Here is a 24020-nt window from a genome sequence, read left to right as displayed (position 1 = left end):
CCACTATCGATTTGGCTCCAATGTACTTTCTTGTTCCTTGTTCAATGAAACTATATTTCTGAGTCTCCAAGAAACACTCACTGCCTGATACTGAATTCCAGTGAATTTTCCCTCTTACACCCACCTTGCTGAGAAGCAGTCCTCCCACTGCTTGAATCCCAAGCCTGGAGCAAAACATATGGAGTGCTTCAGGATCTCACGTGTCATCTTTGTGTAGGGGCTATGCTAATCTTCTCAGCATCGTTCCAATTTTAGTATATGTGCTGCTGAAGTAAGCACTGGGTTTGGCCTTTGAGCTCATTTTAAATATTTCCCAAGTCTGTCAAAAGAAATGACTATTTCGTACACCTGGCTCAATATGTAGAGTATTACACAGGAACTTGTAACTTCTGACATGCATTCCTGGTATTCTTTTTTATAATTGTAATATATCTCTGCTTCAGTTTCCTTGTTGTCTACTATATTGAGTGTTGGGAATATTATGAGGTATGTAGAAATATGATCAATCATTTTCTCATTGGGGAAGGAAAGGAAGGAGAAGAGAACTCATTTCTTGAGGTAATACTTAGAGGAGTTTCCTGTATTGTGTTTCATTTAATCTTCCCTGCATCCTTAAAAATTAAATTTGGAATGTATCATTTTACGTAAAAGGATGCTGAAGCCTAGAGTGATAAAATGACTTGCCCACGCGTCACAGTGAGTCATTCCTGGCACTAAGATTCCTCATCAGATTTGTCTGACTCTGGACGCTGCGTCCTGCCCTTGCATCACATTGCCTCCCTTAAAACAGACTAACAAAATTAATCCCGAAGGTGCTCCAACAAAATTTAAAAGTAAAGGAAAATGTTTGTGGGGAGGTGGTGATCAGTGTGTTATGGGGTCTTCCATGGCTATCTATTGCCCTGGCAAATTTAAGAAATAGCTTCATCAATGTTTTTAGGGTATGTGCTTTTTATTTAAAAGGCATATATTTATTTTTATCATGTGAGGAATCGATAAGGTATGTAGACAGAAAAATGGGAATAAAATGATGTAGATTCATTGATTTTATAACTTAGTTTAATTTTAACAATTATTTTGACTGTTGTACAGTTTTGATTTATGTTTTAAAAACTTTCGTCTTACATATTATGGAAAATTATCTGTTTTGTTCAACATATTTTCAGTGCCTGCTATTTTTCAAATCCCATATTAGCCTTTCTATATTTAGATTGGCTGCCATCTCTAAATAGAAGACGCTTTGTGGAAAATTTACTAGTGTGGTAGCAGTTTCCTTTGCAATTCAGAAGAAAGTACTTTTTTTATATCCTCAGAGATGATAAACTTTGGTGACATTGACACTTAACTGAACTCACAAGGCATTGCCAGTTTATTAAATTACCATGTGGGACATTCTTTTTTTTTTTTTTTTTTTTTTTTAATGTGTGAAAAACTTGCTTCTCCATTTAGGATACTTTCTTTGCTAGTATCAAAGTGTTATGGAAGTTGAATTAGAAGATCGAGTGTTTGAATTTGATTTTACAGCAAAAGGTGGGAGTTGTTTAGCCAGGCAATTCTAATAAAGTATCCCACCCTCAGGAGGGAGTCCCTCTCTAGTGGCTATAGTGCACATCTCTCCTTGCTGGTGGTGGATGAATACTGACAGATTGCTTCACTGCACCTTGCCTTTCCACCTTGCTACACCCTCCCCTTATGGAGTTCAAGGCTAATTACTGTGGCATTTTTCTTTCTTTCTTTTCTTTTCTTTTTTTTTTTTTTTTCTACTGTGGCATTTTTCTGTTGTGCTGCTTGGCAGACCTGGGGAATCTCCTTTGCTCTGTTGTGTTTTGGATTGAACTTCTGAGATCTAGAGCTGCCCACTGTGGTAATCTGCATTTGATTAGCCACCACACCTCCATAACCTCACCCCTGTTTTAGAGGTGCTACCTTACATTTAGTTGATTTGTTCCAGGATCAATGTTTACTCTTTTGTACAACATCAGAGTTGTACTCCTTTGCATACAGGTACTCCACAATTAAGATAAGAGTGTATTCCTTTATAACAACGTCAAGTTCTGAGAGTAGGATTAAAGAGTGTGAGGCAGACCGGACCCAGGATTTCATAGTGTGGAGTAGTTACAACATTGGCCTCTGTGCTTTGCCTTGCTTGTGCTCCTGTTATTCATTCAGTAGTCCAGAAATGTCTTCACCTGTAAATATCCTCTAGGAGATTGAGTCCGCTAAAGAGTCGCCTTTTTTTTTGAGGCTGAGGGAAGACAGGTCCTTTGATATGTATTGGTCTTGTTTTGATAGATATTCTTCCTCTACTCTGTGGTTGGTAGAAAACCATCTAGCCTCTTGAGTAGATTGCTAATTATTGGTATTAGTAGTTACTGGTATTAGTGGAACATGGATCAGGATTATATTGGTTCTTCTGCTATTTTTTCTTCTACAAAGTGTAAATGCATGCAGTATTTATACAGTTTTCTTACACACTTATCTGAAATAACACTTCGTTTAATTGGAATCTAATTCTGATTATTAGCATGTCAATTATCCTTTACTTTAGATTTATTTAGTTATACTTAGTAATTATAAGCCTGTACTCACCTCCTACCATTCATTTAGAATTTGTATTTTGTTTTTGTGACCCACCTGAGCTACTCTTGATTTGATTTGTGAAGCTGGAGTTATTCAGGTGCTTTGCACGTTAACTCAAAAAATTCTGTTTTAGATGCTAGATATGGGAATAAAAGAAAGAATTATCATGAATTCTGCCCCCAAACAGTTCAAAACGGAGGATACAAGGCTAGGAAAAGAATAAGTTTTGTTATATGTTTAAAATTATTAATAGAAATTGATGTATTTGTATGTGTGTACTACACACATTTAATATGAACTATATAGTACTTACATGAAAATATTACTGGAAGAGTTTAGTATTTAGGAAAATATCATAGTAAGCTTGATGAATGCTATTAATTTAAGTATCTGAGCTAAAAAGGGACCTTTAAAAATCCTTTTTCCTTTTAACATGAATATAGTTCTACCAGTTCTCTGTTGGAAATCAGCGAGAAGGAAGACTTTTATGCCATGGACATTACCCTGAAATCCTTGTGGTGGATGCTACCAGCCTTGAGGTATTATACTCCTTAGTATCAAAGATATCACCAGACTGGATCAGCTCCATGAGTATTATTCGATCCCATCGGACACAAGGTCAGTGTGTTCCCTTTAGATGTCTGCTTTATGACTTACTGCTTGGTTTACTGTCAAGTTCTATAATTTGTTAAAATTAATAATTTTGATTATAGTATGTAAGAAAAAAGAAGAAAATTAAGAAATGATAGCTTTAATAATTTGTGATCTGTTTCCTGCTTCATAAAGGAGAATTTGATTTAATTAAGATTTAACATGTTACATTGTCTTCATTCTATGGGAGGAATCACTAGCTGTGGGCCTCAGCCACATGTGATTTTCTGAAGTGGAGGAGGGGTATTGTAACCCTTTTTGGGTATGGTGGGAGAAACTGTGACTTCACCTGTATATTTATGGATTGTGGTTTTGTCACTTGCTAAGAGACACAGGAAGTATTTCTGTTTCATGTGGAGAAATTGAAAAGGGAGGAGATTAATCAAAGCTCCTGGTAAAGACAAATGAGAAGTTATACTCCATTTATGTATGATGTGTCAAAATGCATTCTGCTGTTATGCATAACTTAGTAGAACAAATAAATATATTTTGAAAAAAGATCCTGTCTGGTACATACTTGACATAAATATTACTGTCTTTTGTTCATTTGTTTTGAATTAAAAATCTTTCAGTAACAACCTTGAGAGCAAATATAAATTATTTAAGAAAAGAACATTGATAAATGCTGAATGTTGAGTGTATGTTATTTTAAGCCTATTGAGGAACACTCTTTTTCTCCCAGTGGCTACATAGTTAGGTGTTTTTCTATAGAGATTGACTGTTAGCTCCTACCACCACAGGGACTTTATTTATTGAGTGCTTACAGTATCCAGTATAATATGCTAAACAGTTGTATTTGACCAAGTTTCACAGTACCCCTTGAGATACTTGCTGTTGTTATTTCTCATATAAATGAGGAGACTGATGGGTGGCAGAGTCTTTGCCTAAGAACCCAGAGGTTCTCAGGTCTGGCTGACTGGACTCCAGAGTTGTTACTGTGTTCCGTTGCTTACATGAAGGAAGTGTCTTCAACTCTGTGGGAGCTTGCCTTTGCTACCTCTTGAGTGGGCTGGAGTTGATCCATGCACTGTAGCTTGCTGGCTCCCACTCTAGACGATGAATAGTCTCTGCTAAGAATGCCCGAAGCGATGTGGGTTGTGATGTGTAGTGGAGAATTACAGCTTTCTTCCTGAGCATAATAGTGAAATGAGATTTGATTTAATATTCCAGGCAATAGGGAACTCAGTTTTTGGATGTTTACCTCCAATCTTAGTTACAATCAATGACTTCTTTAAAAAAGGACTATTTTTGTGACCAAGCAGTTTGCATATTTTGAATTTTTATACTCTATATGCATGTACACTTTGGTCTAAATGGAATAGAATGTAACTTTAATGGAAAATTTTTTGGAGTCCATGCAATTCTAGATGTTATCTGTTTATAATGTTGCAAACATGCGATTTTCAATCAGCAGTTACCTTTTTCTAGTCTATGGGTATTTCAGAATTTTAGATATATTGTTGTGTTACAGCTTTACTATATAGGGGTCATGAATTGTGATCAGTGCATTTCAGTGCCTTCTGTTGCTTAGGGAACTACTGCATGTGATATGATGAGGTTTTTTACTTAAAGATGCAAACAATTATTTTAGCAAAAGCAGTGACTAACCTTTATTAAGGATTGGTATATACTAATGTTATACCTAAGGTGTATCTTAATTTTGATAACAGCCTATTAGGATAGGCCCTGTGGTTATCCATTTCTATTTGCTTTTAGGTAAGTATACCAAATTTAAGATAGGTTCGTTAAGTTATCCATAGTTCATTGGTTAATTAGTAAAGAAAAAAGCAATTTTGATTTTACCATACATCTCCCTAACTCTGAAGTCTTGTCCTCTCAAAAGTTTACATATATTTACTATGGTGTCGTGACTGGTCCCTGAACTGAGAGTTATGAATTGAGGTGACCTCAAAAGGTTTGGGGATTTCACCCCACCGGCACGCACACCATCAGATCTGTAGAGGACATCAGCCAGCAGTCCTTTCAATTCTGACACTGGCTGGGCAGAGCATCGGATCCCACAGGTTAAGGGCTCAGATGCAAGACTTCTTCCCTGCCCCAGTTTTGATGCCGGTCACAGGTCCCCAGGTTTTTACCTGTGCTTGTGTTGTGATTGACCAGCTACAAATAGGAGGTTCCACACCTTCCTCTTCAGGTTCAGTTAATTTTGCTTGAATGGCTCGAAGAACTTAGGAAAACTCTTATGTTTATTGGCCTATTATTAAGGATATTACAAAGGGTAAAGATGAAGAAATGCATAGGATGGTAAAGAGAAGGGAGCATGGAACTTCCAGGCCCTCTCAAGGAGTAACACTTTACAGGACTCTCTGTGTGTTGAGCTGTTCCAAAACTCTCTCAACCCTTTTCTTGGGGTGTCTATGGGGCAAGACACCTAATGGAATAAAGTCTTGTGATCTAATATCAGGTAGTGTAGGTCAGAGAATTTCTTCCTGGCTGCCACCTGCCTTGGGGAAACATAATCTATTTGGTCTGCCCTGGGGAGGCAGTAAGAGCCAGGAACCATGGATGACAACCATATAATGTCACACATGTTTTTCTTTTGAAAAACACAGCCTGTGGGTACTGTGCAGTAAAGTAACTGGAAGGCAGGCCAGTCAGTAGAGGAAGGGGGAAGAATATGAGTGCCTTGCTTATCTGTGGTAACTCAATGAAAGTTGTGAGTTTTGAATAATAAAATTTCTTTGTTAATCTATTAATCAAGAACAGTTGATATCATTAAAAACTTGGTGATTGGAAATAAAAAAATTAAGTAACTGAGACAATTTTCCTTGAATTATGAATTGTTGGTGATTTTTAATTAACCTATGTTTCAAAAGCTTATTTCTTTTTTTCTTTTTTTTTTTTTTTTTTTTTTTTTTTTTTTTTTTGAAAGAGCTACTCTTTTTTTTATTGTTGGTTGTTCAAAACATTACATAGTTCTTGATATATCATATTTCACATTCAAAAGCTTATTTCTATTTCATGAAAGAGAATTATGTTTTTCTGCCAATTATGAAACTGCTATTGTTAATTTCATTAAAACAAACTGTTTTAACATTTAGAGAGAAAGCATGCTATGTTTGTAACCTGGATTTCTTTTCGCTTCTTGGTTTAGAGGACACTGTGGTAGCACTTTCAGTGACAGGCATCTTGAAGGTGTGGATCGTCACCTCTGAAATAAGTGGCATTCAGGTGAGACAAGTGAGACTGGGATTGTTTTCTCTGGTCTTATTCTGACATCTAAAGTTTCAGTGGACACACTCCTTCCTTCCCTCCTTTTTTTAAAAGGGAAGGAAAAGGCGATTTCTTTTTTGTGGTCCTAGGGACATAGTGTAAAAGATCTCTAGGGTGCTGTGTGAGTGAATTATTTCTTTCTCTTTACTGATGACATCTGCACCACCAAGATTAGGAAATAGAGAAACATATTGCACAGAACGTGAAGTAGAGGAACAGAAGAGGTAGAGTTTTCCTCTGTGGCTTTTGCTTAAATTAAGTTAAAAGGTAGTTTGCTTGAGGGAAAAGATAAAGCAATCCACTGTGAAAAGTACATGAAGTCAATTTTAGTCTCTGTCTCAGTATGATGGGCATGAATTCTTAGTTCTTTTTCTTCTCTTCTCTCTCTCTCTCTCTCTTTTTTTTTAAATCAGTAAGAAGGGCAGATCAATTTTCTGACAGTATTGATGCTGTTCCCTGGAGCTAGAGAAATTTTAGGCATGGGAGATCCTAGAAGAACTGATCATGTTTTTGTTTTTTTTTTTTTGTCTCTCTCCTCCCTCCCTCCCTCCCTTCCTTCCCTAAAACACATATACTTACAGAAATTAGGATCAAGGCAAAATTTTATCATCTGCCTTTGGTAGAGTGATGACACACTGACTCATCAGGACACAAATCCTGGGTAGCTTTGTAGCCAAGATGTTTGTGCCCAGCTGTGTTTCAGAGTATATTTTTGTTGTTTTTTAATTACCTTTCTCCTGACCGCGGGGCTAAAATGATGAACGTATCAAGCAATGCCTTTATTTTATGTTGGTGTCTTTAGCGTTGGGTGATAATTTTAACTGACAACAAAACTATTCCTGAAGTTTTACAAATGTTTTTCTTTTCAGGATACTGAGCCAATATTTGAAGAGGAATCCAAACCAATTTATTGTCAGAATTGTCAAAGCATCTCTTTTTGTGCATTCACACAAAGGTCACTTTTGGTTGTGTGCTCCAAATATTGGAGGGTAAGATGACTACATAAGTAAGAAACTCTATTTTTATCTTTTAAGATATTGGTTTATCAGACTTACAGAGATAGTCATAAAGAGTTGCTTGGTGAAAGACTTCTTTAGAATTTATGTCTGGTTTGATTTTTTTTTTTTTTTTTTTTGGGTACTGGGGATTGACCCCACAGGTACTTAACTACTGATCTACACCCCTAGCCCTTTTAAAATATTTTATTTAGAGACAGGGTCTTGCTGAATTGCTTAGGACCTCGCTAATTTGCTAAGGCTGGCTTTGAACTTGCAGTCAGTCCTCCTGCCTCAGCTTCCTGAGCCTGTGGGCTTACAAGTATGCGTCACTGTGCCTGGCTTGGTTTGATACTTTTGAGAAATACTTGGGACTTGGCTTTAGTTGTCTTGTTTTGTTTTTATTCATGGAATAATTCGGTTAGTGATTTTATTGATCTTAATTCCTACATTTTGCTACTGTTTTAGTTACTGTCTCATCTATACATAAAAGCAGTATGAGCACATGTTCTTCAGGACATATATTTCTTTGTAGGGTGTTGTTAGACCCAAATGCCATTTTTTTTTTTTTCCTGGCTTCTTGGAGTTGTGAAGGTCTTCTTCCAGCACCTCAGAGTTAATGATGGAGGGAGTATATTATTTCTGTGTTTCCAGAATTAATATTTCTGTAATAGAAAAGTGGTCAGCATGTTTTGAGAACTTTTTTCTTGCGTAGCACTTTTTTGAAAGCTTTCTGTGTATTTTTTCTTTTAATCCTCAGAACTCTCTAAGGGTAGGTGTATTAGTTATTTAGTCCTGCTTAATAAATTACTCTAGAATGTAGCATATTAGAACAACACAAAAGCATTATAACCTATCTTATCATGGGTTAGTAATAAACCATCTTATTAGTAATGAAAGAGCTATGCAAGAAGATAAAGTGAAAAGCGAGTCTGCTTCATACCCTTTCCCTGGTGCTTCCTTTCCCCTCTCCAGAGGCAATATCTAGTAGCAGTTTCTTTTGTGACTGTTATAAGCATTTTATAATTAAATGAAACAGACACTTTTCTTTTTAAAAATGCATACGTAATTGAAAAGGCAACACACATGAGAGAAGATAGAGCATTCACATATGATGAAGAACTTATTCAGTATTTATAGAAAGCCAGGTCCTACAAATCAAGAAGAAAAATACAGACAGCCTAGCAAGAAAATAGACAAAATATTTCGCCAAAGAGGAAAGCCAGATGGCCAGTAAATGTATAGAAAGGTGCTCAGCTTCATTAACATCAGAGAAATTATGTATTAATACAGACACTGAGATAGTACAACAACATGCCAGAATGATATTTTTAGATAGTTATTTCCATAAAGAAGTTTTTCATTTTAATATAGTCCAATATCATCTCTTATGGTTTCTAGAATAATTGTGACATGTTTTTAAGGGGCTTACTATAAGTTGAGATTAAAAAATACTCAATTTACTTAATATTCTTATGGTTTTACCTTATAGACATCTGATTCTTTTATCTTGAAATTATATTGTATAAATGGTGATATATAAATACAACTGTATTTTCATTGCAAAAGGATGCCCTGTTCCTGATGCCATATGTTGAACAATCCATTTACTTTTCCATTGTGCCTTGAAAATATGCCATTTTGCATGTTCCTAGACTGCTTAATTTGTCCATGCATTCATGCACCAATACAGTGCTGTATTATTTTAACTTTTATAGCTATATCATTTGTTTTAATAGATCATAGCGCTGGAAGGCGGGTCTCCCTTCATTATTCTTTTTGGATTCTTCTTGGCTATTATTGTATTCCTAATGTTATATCCTCATAAAAACTATTGCAAATCATGGGAAATTCAGCTAGGTTTATTCTAATTTCATGGGTTTGCACAGTCAACCATATATATATATATATATATATATATATATATATATATATATACATATATTTTTTTTTTTTAAGAGAAAAGTAAAACCTCTGGGCCATCAAGGCATGAAGAATTTTCATTTCTCCTGGGAAAGATTTGTAACAAAACAAAGTGTACTTTCATTAAATATTGAAAGTGGTGGAAAGAATGATGCTGCTAGGAATTATAAGACCAGGGTTTTTAGTCTTAGCTATTTCATTTATTGGAACTGTGATGTTATTGGAACTGAGTAAGTGATGTTACCCTTATTTGTGTCAGTAAACTGAGGTAGCAATAGTTGCTTGCATTTCTCCTGCCGTGATTTGAAGGTTCCTGGGAAATTACCCTTGTAAAGGCACTTTGTAAAGCCTGATGTGCCTTACTTTACTGATGGAAGGCAGTGTACAGTCAGTACCCTCTGTTGCTGGTGAAATTATAGTGAGTTGACTTTTACATGTAAGATTTACTAAGTAAGCTGGGTGTGGTGGCACACACCTATAATCCCAGTGACTCTGGAGAGAGGCCGAGGAAGGAGGATTTTGAGTTCAAAGCCTGCCTCAGCAATTTAGCAAGGTCCTAAGCAACTCAGCGAGACTCTGTCTCTAAATAAAATATAAAAAAGGTCTGGGACGGTAACTTAGTGGTTAAGTGCCCCTGGGTTCAATTCCCTCTGCAAACAAACAAATGAACAATCAAAAAACCCAATTTACTAAATAATGAAATGGAGTATGTTAACTTCTATTTATAATATTTTAGAACATTGGTAACCTAAGTTAAACAAGGAAATGCTCCAATGTCAAAAGAGTTGTGGTTAGAAATGTTACCAGAAATATGCTAAAACAGGAGCCAGAGGCTGCATTGCAAAGGGTCCTCCCTAAACTTGCGCTGTTCTTTATGGAAAGGTAAGGGTTCCTGTTCCTGTGTAGAGAACACCCCTGCTCTATGGTCCTGCTCTATTGCCTGATGGCCTAGAAGCTGCACACAGCTGGAAGCCAACTTGTTTTTTTCCCTCTTAAAGGTGACCCAGCCACAGAGGGCTCACTGACAAGATGTCTTCATCTGAGTTATCAAACTTGAAAGGCCTGAGTTTATTAAACATATTTATAGAAGTTTGTTAGTACTTTTTGAAATGTTGCTGTATCTTGGCTATATCTTACTTAAATCATCAGAACATGGACTAGATGGTGAATTTCTTGTTCCTTGTAGGTATTTGATGCTGGAGATTATTCCCTGTTGTGTTCAGGTCCTAGTGAAAATGGACAGACTTGGACCGGAGGGGACTTTGTATCAGCAGATAAAGTAATCATTTGGACTGAAAATGGGCAAAGTTATATTTACAAACTACCTGCCAGGTATGCAGTAAATAAGAGGTTAGGATTTTAATCAAAGTAAAAGATCAGAATTTGGGGTGTAACTGGAAAGTATGAAAACATATGTAGTATAATATTTAATTTCGGCCCCAAACTTCAGAGCTTTTTAAGTTAGATTTTTAATGCTGATTTAACTTTGGAGTATAAAAATTAAGTGGATTTTTTTTTATCTGAAGAAGGCTATTTTTATTATTTATTTATTTAATTTTGTGCCGAGGATTGAACCCAAAGATGCTTTACCCCACAGAGTTACACTCCAGCCCTTTTTATTTTTTATTTTGAGACAAGGTCTTGTTAAGTTGCTGCTGACAGTCTCACTAAATTGCTGAGGCTGACCTCAAACTTGCAATGCCTTGGCCTCAGCTTCTCAAGTCACGGGGATTACAGGTGTGTACCACTGTGCGCAGCTTGAAGGAGGATATTTTTGTAATGTCAATTTAAAAAATCTCTTTTTTGTTCATTGTTTAAAAAGAAAGAAAAACCCTTGTTATCATATGTAATGATAAAATAGCTAATGTCAGTATTTTAAGTGAATATTGTTCTTTTTCTAATTTTCAGTTGCCTTCCAGCTAGTGATTCATTCCGAAGTGATGTGGGGAAAGCAGTTGAAAATTTAATTCCTCCTGTTCAACATAGCCTCTTGGATCGAAAAGATAAAGAGGTAAAATTCTTCAGGTATCATTTATAATTGATGGTTATATTACAAAATTTTTACAGCTGTATTTTGGTAGCTAAGCATTTGAAAGATTTTTTTTTAATACAGTATCTTTATTTTATTTATTTAGTTTTTGTATGTGTTGCTGAGGATTGAACCTAGTACCTCAGTGCATTCGAGGCAAGTGCTCAACCACTGAGCCACAGCCCTGGTCCTGAAAGATTTAATATAATTCAAGGCACTGTGTTAAATATTATAAAACATTTTGATATGATTAGTTATAAGCACATTCAAAATTTGCTTATTTTACAATACATAATGTGTCTATAAAATAGCATTCACTTTTCTCTAAGTGTATATAATCTTATGCTGATTACATATTGAAATTGAGCTTTTGATAAAATTCAGATATATATTTATTTTACATTCTCATACAGTTAAAACACATGCTCAGAAGAGGTATACTGACTATCTACAGAGGTCTAAGGTGTTTTGAGAACTCTGTTACTCTGATACTGAAAGTGTCTCTACACTGGTTTTAACAAATATAATTGATTAGTGTAGTTGTTAGTGTACTATGTAAATTTAATGTGCAGGTAATAAAATAGTGTGTCTGTTGTTTGAATAAATATGGTGTAATGATTATAAATAAATATTTAGTTTTATCTCTTTGATATATACTGGTAGTTTCATTTTATAATTTTAAAAGGGCAAAAGTCCTTATGTAATAATGCTGATTAATAATAGTTCATTACTTGACCAGTCATTGCAGTGCCTCCCCAAAGCCATGTAAAGATTTAACTCATTAGATATCAGACATAAAGAGTAAAATATTTTTTTCTCTATAAAATAAAAGCTTATTGTATTTTCTAAAATCCTGCTTAATTTTATCCATTAGCAGTTGAAATACAATAGCTCTTAGTACTAGATTTTTGACTCTGTTCTGTGTGCAGTAAGAAAGAAACTTTGGTTTTGGAATTTAAGTTTTCAGTGATGATGTTCTGGATTTCCACAGTTCATGGTTCTGAAGAGTATGTTCAATCTTTATGTGGTGGGGTAGTGACGGGTAGGGAATTGTTTTTGTTTTTCAGGAATCTTTTGGATATACAGAATGTATACACATAGGCACAATTAAAATACTCTATATCCTATCCATTCTTCACTTAACATAAACTTCTGCTTACTGCTCTCTAACCTAATTAGACAGTCACTACCAGTTAAATGAAGGGGTAGTGACTTGAATAAAAAATGCTGCACAAAACAAAACAACATCTCATTTTTCTTTAAATATCAGTCCCCTAATACATTTTAAAATCAAATATGTATTGTGTGGTACGAGAGGTGCATATGTTGAAATATGGCATATGAGTATTTTTTTTGCTGTTGTAGCAACTTTTTAAGTATGTAGTTTTCAATTAAAATTCTCAGTATTTAAGGAAAGTCAAATAATTGATTATGCTTAATATATCTAGTTTGTATAAGTTAGTGCTTTTTATGAAACAACTAATGGTAACTAGATTATTTGTTAACTGTAATTGTCAAAATGGAAGTGTATTTCTTATTGCTCTTCAGGCTAAGATTCTATTCGTGAATGTTTCAGTATTTGTAAATTAATACTCCAAATTTTAATTTAGTACTTAATTACTTACAAATAAGTGATTCACTAAAGACATAAAATCGTATGCTGAAAATTTGTTTGAAAAAGGAAAATATACATATGACCCAGTGAATGGTTTTTGTTCCTATTAGTCTGTACCTAACATTTCAGGCTAGGTTCAGATTAATTATGTCAATATGACTCAGGTAAAATTACATTGCTTGTTGAAAAATATACTCATTGAAAAAAATGGGGACCCCTAGTTACAGAAGACTGGTGCTTTAATGTCATTCTTATTTTTGGTCACTTATCAGGAGTGAGCAAAAAAGGCAGGATTAGTGAGCTTTCTTTTTGACCTTTTAAGTAGAGACTTTTCTCTTTGGTAGAGTGGCATACCTCTGTATTAATTATTTAATAACAGGCAATTAGACAAACTGACTTATTGTGACTAGTAACCGTATTTTGTAAAATAAAGAGTATAATTATTTATTTTAGAGAAAGACCGTATAGTTTGTTTCCTTGAACATTTATTTTATCCTGATTTGAATACTGGTCGACATGCATATTAATGCTACAAAATTATATTAAAATACTGTTAAATAATCATGTCGATGATACTTTTTTATCTTGTGTACTTAGGCAAGGTATTTAACATCTTTATTTGAAAAAAGGGTAATGTGTGAAATATTTTGATTAAAATATGATTAAAGATATTTGAATGATTTTTTGGCAGCTGCTAATTTGTCCTCCTGTTACTCGGTTCTTCTATGGATGCAAGGAATATTTCCATAAACTATTAATTCAGGGTGATTCCTCTGGAAGATTAAATATTTGGAACATATCAGACACTCCTGATAAACAGGAAGGTGATGAAGGTAATAGTAAATCATGTGTAGCAATTTCCTCATTCTCTTAATTTAGCATGTTAAATCTTAAGCACTGAGAAATAAATTCAGAATGTTCATATATAATTTTCTTGTAAGAATTATATTTGGTGAATGTGATCTTTATTGGTATATTACAGAATCAACTAATGATGTAATTTTTTAACATGCATAAATATTTTTCTTTTATATAAAATTAAATCTCTACAGAGCTGAAAATGACAACCTCTATCAGCTTGCAAGAGGCCTTTGATAAACTGAATCCTTGTCCTGCTGGAATTATAGATCAGCTGAGTGTGATTCCTAATAGTAATGAGCCTCTGAAAGTGACTGCAAGTGTGTACATACCAGCACATGGACGGCTTGTTTGTGGCCGTGAAGATGGAAGCATAATTATTGTACCTGCCACACAGACTGCCATAGTACAGCTGTTGCAAGGGGAACACATGCTCAGAAGAGGTATACTGACCATCTACAGAGGTCTAAAGTGTTTTGAGAACTCTGTTACTCTGATGCTGAAAGTGTCTCTACACTGGTTTTAACAAATATAATTGATTAGTGTAGTTGTTATAGTGTACTATGTAAATTTAATGTGCAGGTAATAAAATATTGTGTCTGTTGTTTGAATAAATATGGTGTAATGATTATAAATAAATATTTAGTTTTATCTCTTTGATATATATTGGTAGTTTCATTATTTATTTATATGGATTACCAACTATATTATCTGTAATAATGTAATCTTCTAGAATAGTGCTGTCCAGTGGAAATCTAACGTAAACTCTATATTTAATTTGCTAATAGTCATGTTAAAAAGTAAAATGAAACAGATGAAATTAACTATAATATTGTATTTAATGTAACACAATATAGCAAAACTATCAGTTCAACTCGTAATTTGATATGAAAATTATTATTGAACTATTTTAAATTATTTCCTAAATTATTATAAATTATTTTTGTGCTAATTGTTTAAAATCTCCTCTCTCTTTGACATTCATAGACATATGAACCAAAACTAGCCCCATTTTAGGGGTTCAATAATCTCATGTAGTCACTGAATTTGGACAGACCCAGTTTTATATGATAAAATTGGAACCTTTTTATATGATAAGACTTATAGCTCTTCTGACATTTCATGTTTACTTTCACTTGTTGAAACTTTCTAAGACTTTAATTTTTGCATTTTAAATCCAAAACCTCATTCACAGGTTGGCCACCTCACAGAACACTCCGTGGTCATCGGAACAAAGTCACATGTTTGCTATATCCTCATCAGGTCTCAGCTCGCTATGATCAAAGATACCTGATATCTGGAGGTGTGGATTTTTCGGTCATAATTTGGGATATATTTTCTGGAGAAATGAAACATATCTTCTGTGTTCATGGTGGTGAGATTACTCAACTTCTAGTTCCACCCGAAAACTGTAGTGTAAGTTGGTTTTTGTACTGATATCCTTGCTTGGAGCCCTCTATATATTCTCATTTGACTTTAGTTGTAGTTGACTGGGTTTAGACATACAGCCTATGATATGGAACCTTCGTATGTATAAAACAATATGATGCCATTCACTTACATTTAGAAGCATACAAATTGATTCCGTATACTTATACATGTGTAAGTAGTACAGGTGTTAAAATTGAATTGGAAAGATAAATGCCAAATTGAGATACTGGTTTGATTTTGGGAGTGAATGGAATCAGTATGGACGAGAACAAAAAATAACTCCTGGAAGGGTCATGTTTATTTACTTTTAGTTAGTATGTATTTAATATTTCTTTCACATTGATAACTAAATTATCAGAGCTCTTTTTATATTGTTGGAACGATTTGGAACAGGATTTTTGAAAGAAAGTATTTTAAAATAAATTATTTAGTACTAAAATTATGCTTATGTATGGAGCATATTGGGTAAGTTATTTAATACATTAGCCAAAAAATTATAACTTTTCATTTAGTGTGTCTAAATTTTTACTGTCCCATACACTCCAAAAATATCCAGAAGGGGGCAGCATAGATTTGTGAAAACAGAATGTCAGGCATCTGTCCTAAGTATTAGAGATTGTGCTTTCATTTAACAATATTAGATTCCTAGATCTAGAGACAGGTGTGATAATATAAATGGTTTATTTGGTTAAGTGTATGCTAGCATGACTAAGTTTCACAGCCAGTAAGAGCAATTAACAAATTAATTTTTCTTTTTAATAATTGTGCTTTTAGTCTGAAGAAATATTGAACACTTTTGCTCGAATTAGCTTTGATCTCACATTTTTTTTTTAAAGAGAGAGTGAGAGAGGAGAGAGGAAGAGAGAGAGAGAGAGAGAGAGAGAGAGAGAGAATTTTTTTTTTTTAATATTTATTTTTTAGTTCTCGGCGGACACAACATCTTTGTTGGTATGTGGTGCTGAGGATCGAACACGGGCCGCACGCATGCCAGGCGAGCGAGCTACCGCTTGAGCCACATCCCCAGCCCTGATCTCACATTTTTGAGTCTGGGGTTTTATTATTAATTTGTATTCTACATTTCAAAAGCAATGTCTATAATTATACCATAGTCTCTGAAGCCAAGCAGAATAAACTCTGTTAATACAAATTAAACAAAAGCAGGAAACAGCTATAATTATTTTTCTAAAATATAATTTTTTTTCTCTTAACACTTAATGATCTTATATTTTGAGAGCATTTACATATGTTTTTATTGCACTAGCAACATCTTTTTGAAATTAATTTCATTAAAAAAATAAGCAATACATAGTAACAGAAAATACAGGCATTTTAAAAAGATGATTTGGTTATCCTTCAGTGTCACTAAGTAAATTATGAGATCATTATTTTTAGTGATATTCTGTAGCCTATTTAATTTTACTGGACATTTTAGAATGTTGCTTTTTAAAACTGTTTTCTTTCCTACCACTGTGGGGGCAAGAATTGCTGTAGCTAAGTATTTTTGTAGTTCCAGAATAGTTTCCTTGGATAAATTCTTAAGTTTTAAATTGATATAAAAGAAGAGCATATTGATATAAAAGAGAGTACTTGCCTATCATGTGTGAGGCACTAGGTTCAATCCATAGTACCACATAAAAACAAATAAATAAAATAAAGGTATTGTGTCCATCTACAACTAAAAAAGTTTAAAAAAGAGAAGAGCATGTTAATTTTTAAAGGTTTTGAATAAATATTATGAAATTGCCTTCAAAAGATTATAAATAGGGCTGGAGATGTTGCTCAAGCGGTAGCGAGCTCGCCTGGCATGCGTGCGGCCCGGGTTCGATCCTCAGCACCACATACAAACAAAGGTGTTGTGTCCGCCGAGAACTAAAAAATAAATATTAAAAATTCTCTCTCTCTCTCTCTCTCTCTCTCTCTCTCTCTCTCTTTCTCTCTCTCTCTCTTTAAAAACTAAAAAAAAAAAAAATAAAAAGTTTTCTCAAGTTATGACATGAAGAACTTGGGCTTCAAAACCAACAGAGGCAGACAAAAGATTATAAATAATTTTGTGTATCTATCATTGTACTTTCATAATTCTCTATTATCCTGTTTATAATCTTCCAAACTTTACTGATTTTCTAGACTTGTAGGTATCTATATATAGATTGTAAGTAAGTATAGTTCTCATCTTATTTGGAAAGTACAGAAATACTACAGATAGCAATAGTATATTGGTTGTGCATTCTGATTAGTTTATATTCTTTTATAATTTTATGTTTCCAGCTACTATCAAAAACTAATGTATCCAAGATAAAAATTATTTTCCCGCTATATTATCTCTATGTTAAAATTTTATGATGCATCCTGTCTTATGTAGTAAGCTGAAAAAAAACTCAGTAGTGTGCCGAGGGACTGTCGGTGAAGATCCTTTTTGTAGTAATGAGAAAGATGCATTCTTATTCTGGCCATGCTGATATTGTACAACATTTAAGAAATTTTAGAAATTTCTCTATTTGGGGAGGGTTTGTTTAGTTCTTACATTTGGATCTCATTATCTTTGGTAGTAAAATTTCATTGGGCATGAAATTTATTTTTTAGTAACAAGTGATTTGGTATTAAACATTGCAAATAAAGTAGTTGCTTAAAGTACATGTTTTAGTTTAGGGTGAAGAGAAAGTATGACACAAAACAAAGGCTAATTTTTCTTGAGAACTTAATAATATGGCATTTTTCAACAGAAAGTGTAATTTCTTTTATTTTTTTTTTATTTATTTTTTATTTTTTTTTAATATTTATTTTTTAGTTCCCGGCGGACACAACATCTTTGTTGGTATGTGGTGCTGAGGATCGAACCCGGGTCACACGCATGCCAGGCGAGCGCGCCACCGCTTGAGCCACATCCCCAGCCCTGTAATTTCTTTTAAAATGGCAAAAAATTGTTAGTTAAAAGAAATTTTTTTTTTCTAAGAATATTGTTCAGTTAGGTGCAACAACATAGTTTTGATTAGGCTCAGGGATATCCTCATGGGTAAGCTAGTCTGTATTTGATAGAGTTTAGTCTATGAGTGACCCAGACTAGCACATAGGTGATTATTATGCAGCATGATTAATATTATGAAAAAGTGTTTTTCAAGGCCTTTTGGGAATAAATAGAAGGTTCATTTTGGAGATCAGCTTTGCATGGTTTTGGAAGACTTCCAAGAAGGGCAATATCTATTGTATTTGGGGTTATTAATTTTGTGGGTGTATATAAAATTATACATGGTTTATGAACAACCTCTGTTTGCAGAGGCACTTAGTTTTATGTATATTCTGTAAAGGGATACTTGATGAGTTTTTCTGAGTAACATCTGATGGATCTGTCTATAATAGATAAAGGCTTGCTTTTAGGCAAATGCTGGCAGGAATTTGACATATATACATTACTTTGAAAATAGCAGCTAAGAGATCAGAGTAAAGGTTTTATATGTCTTGCAGACTAGTAGTATATGAGTATTAGGACACTTTATTTCATCCTACTTAGGAAGGATGTTTGAAAGAAAAAAGATAATAAAATATGAAACTGTATTGAAAGGTGAAATATTTAAATTTGTCTAAAGAAAGACTTGACAAGTTAGGAAAGTAAAAAGAAAGTGGAATGATACAAAATCAGAAAGAAAGAATGTATGCTAATACTAACAAGCATAGTTTTTATGATTGTTTTGAGTTATTATGAATGGTTTCTTTAGCCACTGGTAAAGACTTTCAAAATAAGTTGGAGAAGGGCTGGGGTTGTAGCTAGGTGGCAGAGTGGTTGCCTAGCACATATGAAGCACTGGGGTAGATCCTCAGCACCATGTAAAAATAAATAAATAAAATAAAGGTATTTAAAAAAAGAAATTGGAGAAAACATTCTGCTATTAATCTATGGACACGGAAATAACAGGGCTCCTGGTTAGTTAGGCTAGTGAAGACAAACCCTTTAGAGTCAGATAGACCTGGGTTTGTGTCTTCATCTTGATCAGTAAGTTACTTATCATCTCTGAGCTCTAGTACCAGTTTTGATGAAGGCTTTTTCATATTTACAAATAAAGCCTCCTATAATGGGAACTCAGTAAATCATTACTATTGTTATTATTTGTTTTTTGATTTGACTACATTCTTGTTTGGATGATAAAGACCTAAATCTGGGCAGTATGTTCATTCATTTTCAGTTCCAGAATGACTTCATCATAGATGTGCTTTGTTCTTATGTCAGGAGCTGCTATTCATTTCCTTGTTTCCCAACTATGGCCAGTTGGTTTTAGAAAGTGTTTTAGAGATGGATCTCTTTTCTCTGTCTGACTTTGAATCTTTTTGGGGGAGAAGGGGGACTTAATATTATTAAAAATTAATATACATTTTAATTGACACATAATAATTGTAATTTTCTGGGTACAGTGTGGCATTTCAATAATTTTGTATCTTATTATCACATGAAATAAAAAGTTTTGGGGGCTGGGATTATGGCTCAGCCGTAGAGTGCTTGCCTCGCCTGTGCAAGGTCCTGGGTTCGATCCTCAGCACCACATATAAATAAATAGTTGTTATGTTCAACTACAAATATGAAAATAAATATTTTAATTAAAAAAAGAAATAAAAATTTTAAGTTAACAAGAGACAACAACTGGATAAAAGGATTTTACTCTCTTAATTCCTTGGAAACTATATTGCGAAATACTGTGTCTTTCTGCTCATTTCCTGAAAATTGGAGTTTTTAGCTGTCTAAGAGGCCCAGACTAGCTCATTTCCTCTGTACATTTGTGGGTGGGTTTTAGAGGGGCAAGCCTTTGCCAGTATGACCCCAAGTGATGAATGGGGTGTTTGACTTCATGTATTTTTTTTTCTTAAGGTATAAATTATTTGCTTAATTATGGACTCTAAAGGTTAAGCTTCACTCTATTCTTTGATATAACTTTAAAAAATAAGCAGACATTCTTTCAAAACAAAGAGATACTTTAGCATATATGTTCTGTTATTTACTACTGGAAAGAGACACATGGATCCTTTCAGTGTCTCAAGTACTAACAATGAGGTCATTATCTGTTTCCATGAGAAAGGAAAGGAAAGGTTTTCCATGGTTCAAGGAGAGTTATGTAAGTTCAGTGTTTATTTCTTGTAAGGAAGCAGGTATAATGATAAATAGGATAAGGTAAGGCAAGCAGATTTTAAATGGCTAGGAATGATATAGTACTATTCATGTTCTAAGTTGAGGAAGCAGAAAGTAGAGGACAGTCCCAACACACAGCCCTCTGGAATCTAAATGCACTTTTTTCCAAGAACTAAAGCCCTGTGTCTTGGAAGGTGGTGATTCCTGCCATGTCAAGGTTCTGGGACCAGGCAGATAAGAGACATTTGACTGGTGTGCAGAGTGAAAACAGACAAAACTTTTGAACTGCTTAAAAATAAAAACCTTAGAATATGTTCAGAGTCTGTAGATTTGGCCATCTTGGTCCTTAAAACCCATAAGTATATAATTTGAAATTAAAGATAGCATTTTTACATTTTAAGGTGTGAACTGAAAAGTAATAAAGTTCAGTAGAAAAAAAACATATAAAGAAATACTCAGAAAACAGTGGAAGGAATTTATTAAGTTGTTGGAATGAGTATTTTCATTGACTTATTATTAAAAATGTTATAAATTCATTAACCTAATGTTAAGATAATATGCAAGTGGTATTGGTGAATATGATGATGGAATTACTCAGATTAAATTAAAGCAGGTATTAATATAAGAAGAAAATATTGAAAAGGGAAAGTAATGTTTTTGAAGAATTATGGATGGTTTAGGTAGATACCTAAATGTTGGCAACACTTAACAACTTCTTCTTAAATAAATATAGTTATATTTTGAAAGAATTTATTGTATATAATGACAAAATGATGATGGAAGTCATATTAACTGCTATCATATTTTGTATTCATGATGTGTTAGTTACTATGCTAAATTGTTTCTGTACATTATCACACAGCAGTTCTACAAGATATGATTCTTGTTGTTAACCATATTATACAGAGAAATGAGGCTCAAAGAAGTTAAATAACCCATTTAAATCACATAGATAGCAAGTGACAGGGATGGAATTTGATCCTCAGTAGTCTGACTTGATGACCTGTACTGATCAACCATGCATATTACCTACTGGCATATTTAATAGTCTTTAAAATTGCATTTCTCCATTTTTTGACATTCTCAGCATTGATTTATGTAAGTGAATATGATTTTGATGCATACTTAAATATTCAGTCAATTAAAAACTAAAATTGTCCTTCAGTTTGTTGAACAAAACACCACCATTCTTTTCAGTTCCCAAATTTCTATTTCCTTTAGAGAACCGCATTGCTCAGTTTTCTTGTAATTTATCTTTTAGTTTTCCTTGGATTATTCAAGTTTGGAGTCTTTTAATTTTAGTTTCCTGTTGGTATAGTTTTAACTCCCATTTAATTAATACATACACAACGTTAAAAATTTTGAAAATAGAGGTAACTAAGAAGGTAAAAGTTCACATATAAGAAAACCACCATTAATATATTTTGATATATTTTCCTCTGACCTTTAAAAATCCATTTATTGTATACTTGTGATTATACTATAGATATGTAGATAAGGTTATCTATGCATACTGTATCTTCATTTACTATTACAACACATTTTTCAAAGTTTTGCTTATTCAGGAAAATAATTTTTAATGATTGCATAACATTTCATTGAGTAAACATAATATATTTACTTAGCCATTCCACTCTCTTGATATTTAATTGTTTCCACTTTTCACTATTATAAATAATACAATATTGAATATCTTTGTGTTTAAAATTTTCTTGCATTTAAGATTATTCCTTTGGATGGATTCCTTGAATTCTTTTTATATTAGAACCTCAGAATTTTTCTGTGGTAGGTTAGTAATATTTTTAAGCCTACCAAGTTATTTTCTGCCCAGAGTTCCTATTGCGTTGCCCCTCTCTTAAAAAATGTTATTTGCTTAAGTTTCCACAGTATAAGGGAAATAAAAATAATACCTACTTCAGAAGTAGGTATTACTTCTTGTTGTGAGACTGTAATGGATTCCTGTCAAGCATTAAGAATATACTTACCATAAAGTCAGAACCCATCAAATGTTGATTGCTGTTTTTGGCTAAGTTGACAGGGGAAAATTGTATCTTATTGTTTGAATTTGCTTTTCTTCAGTTACTAAATATATTGAGAATTTTCTATGAGAACTTAGGCAATTTTTTAAGTTTTAATTTTTCTTGTCCTTTGATGTATTAGTAGTGCCCCCCACCTTAGGGGGGGGTGCAGATATTAGTCAATGAGCATCCTCTTACCTAAAATACTAAGTGTATGTGGCTTCTCTTGTTGGAACATTTTCTAGTTTGTTATTTATTTTTGGATTTTTACCAAACAGATATTTTTGTTTTTTATGTAATCCAATTTATATTTTTTCTCTGTAGCCTCCATATTTTTGAAGCTTTGAATCTTGCTTTCTTTCCCCCAGAAATTTGGTAAAACTTGATTAAAAGCAATGATTACATTAAAAACAAATGTAAAATTCTTTATCAGAAATTTGTTTATGTTGTGGGGTGAGGTAAGGATTAAAATTGTTTGTTTTGCCCTAAGCTGACAAATATTCACAGTGTTATTTGTTAAATAAATCTTGTTTCTCTGATAGGCAGCAACTTCTTAATCATGTATTATATTTATTTGCTGTTTTATAATTAAGAAATAGTAGAAGAAAGGAGTTCTAATTAGCCAACTTTTTATTGTTATCTTTTGTATATAGTGAACAAAGGAAAATGTTAGAACAGTAAGACCAAAGACTTATTGTTCATACATAATATAATTATCCAATTAGTTGGTTAGTCAGTTGTTTTGGTTGAATTACATGGTCTTATTTTCTAAAGTAAATATTAAATAGCCCTCTACCTTTTCTTTTTTTAAAAAGAAGATTGGATTTCTGAAACTTAAAATTTCATTGTAATCTAGTTTTGTGGACGTGTGGAAATGAAATTAACATTTAATTTTGTAGGCTCATTTTTCCCTTCAGGTAGAATATTTAAAAATGATAAATGATGCCTCTTAACGGCACATTTATGTTCCATAGAAAGAGTTCTGGGAAGTACAAGAAATAATGATTAAGAGAATAGTGGGATTGATTTATGAGCAAAAGAAGCTGGTCATTTATAGCTTGTCTAATGATGGGCATATTTAAAAGGAGAGACAAAAGAGTGTTCAGATATTTAGAAGATATTCACACAAAGGGAAAAATTGTTTGGGGTAAATATGAGATTGCTCCTCAAGTGATATGAAAAAAAGAACAATATAGTTTAGAAAACAAATTAGCAGAAGTAGAAAATAAAAAATATATATTATTTACACTGGGAATTGTTGGAAAATGGAAGCATTTCCCCAGAGAGCTAGGGGATGGGATAAACTAGCTGTCTCTAATTTCTGTAATTCATGGCAGATGCTTAGGAACAGGTTACATAAGAGGTTTCTGGGAATGGTTTAAAATGAAGTCTTGTAAAATGTGCAAGGTCAGACTGGATGACCTAGGTGGTATATTCTGACTCTGTCAGATGCTGTGATAGCTTGTGGCATTCTGCTGTTCGGCCTAATGTACTGTGAAGATTATTTACTGGCAGATTCAATGAGTCTTTATTTGGTTTAGGATTAAAATTCTTTGAAAAATAAAAATTGGCCTTG

At 33.5% G+C, this 24020-nt stretch overlaps 1 protein-coding gene and 1 non-coding gene across 4 annotated transcripts in view; one reads left to right on the top strand and one right to left on the bottom strand.

The window, feature by feature from the left end:
- Wdr7 (WD repeat domain 7) overlaps positions 1-24020 on the top strand; it is a 326163-nt gene that overhangs the window by 34339 nt on the left and 267804 nt on the right. For all 3 annotated transcript variants that reach the window (XM_026393174.2, XM_026393173.2, XM_026393172.2), the window contains exons 5-12: positions 3024-3198; positions 6347-6423; positions 7335-7454; positions 10570-10715; positions 11292-11394; positions 13719-13860; positions 14080-14328; positions 15081-15301. In XM_026393174.2, the coding sequence (XP_026248959.1) occupies positions 3024-3198; positions 6347-6423; positions 7335-7454; positions 10570-10715; positions 11292-11394; positions 13719-13860; positions 14080-14328; positions 15081-15301 (1233 nt within the window). The remainder of the gene's footprint in view (positions 1-3023; positions 3199-6346; positions 6424-7334; positions 7455-10569; positions 10716-11291; positions 11395-13718; positions 13861-14079; positions 14329-15080; positions 15302-24020) is intronic.
- LOC113185930 (U6 spliceosomal RNA) lies at positions 173-279 on the bottom strand. Its single transcript, XR_003301195.1, has one exon. It is a non-coding gene; the product is annotated as a U6 spliceosomal RNA (small nuclear RNA).

This window comes from Urocitellus parryii, chromosome 13 (assembly GCF_045843805.1).
Source record: "Urocitellus parryii isolate mUroPar1 chromosome 13, mUroPar1.hap1, whole genome shotgun sequence".
Lineage (NCBI taxonomy): Eukaryota > Metazoa > Chordata > Mammalia > Rodentia > Sciuridae > Urocitellus > Urocitellus parryii.
The sequence above is the reverse complement of the archived record's forward strand: the minus strand, read 5'-3'. Positions and strand labels throughout refer to the sequence as shown.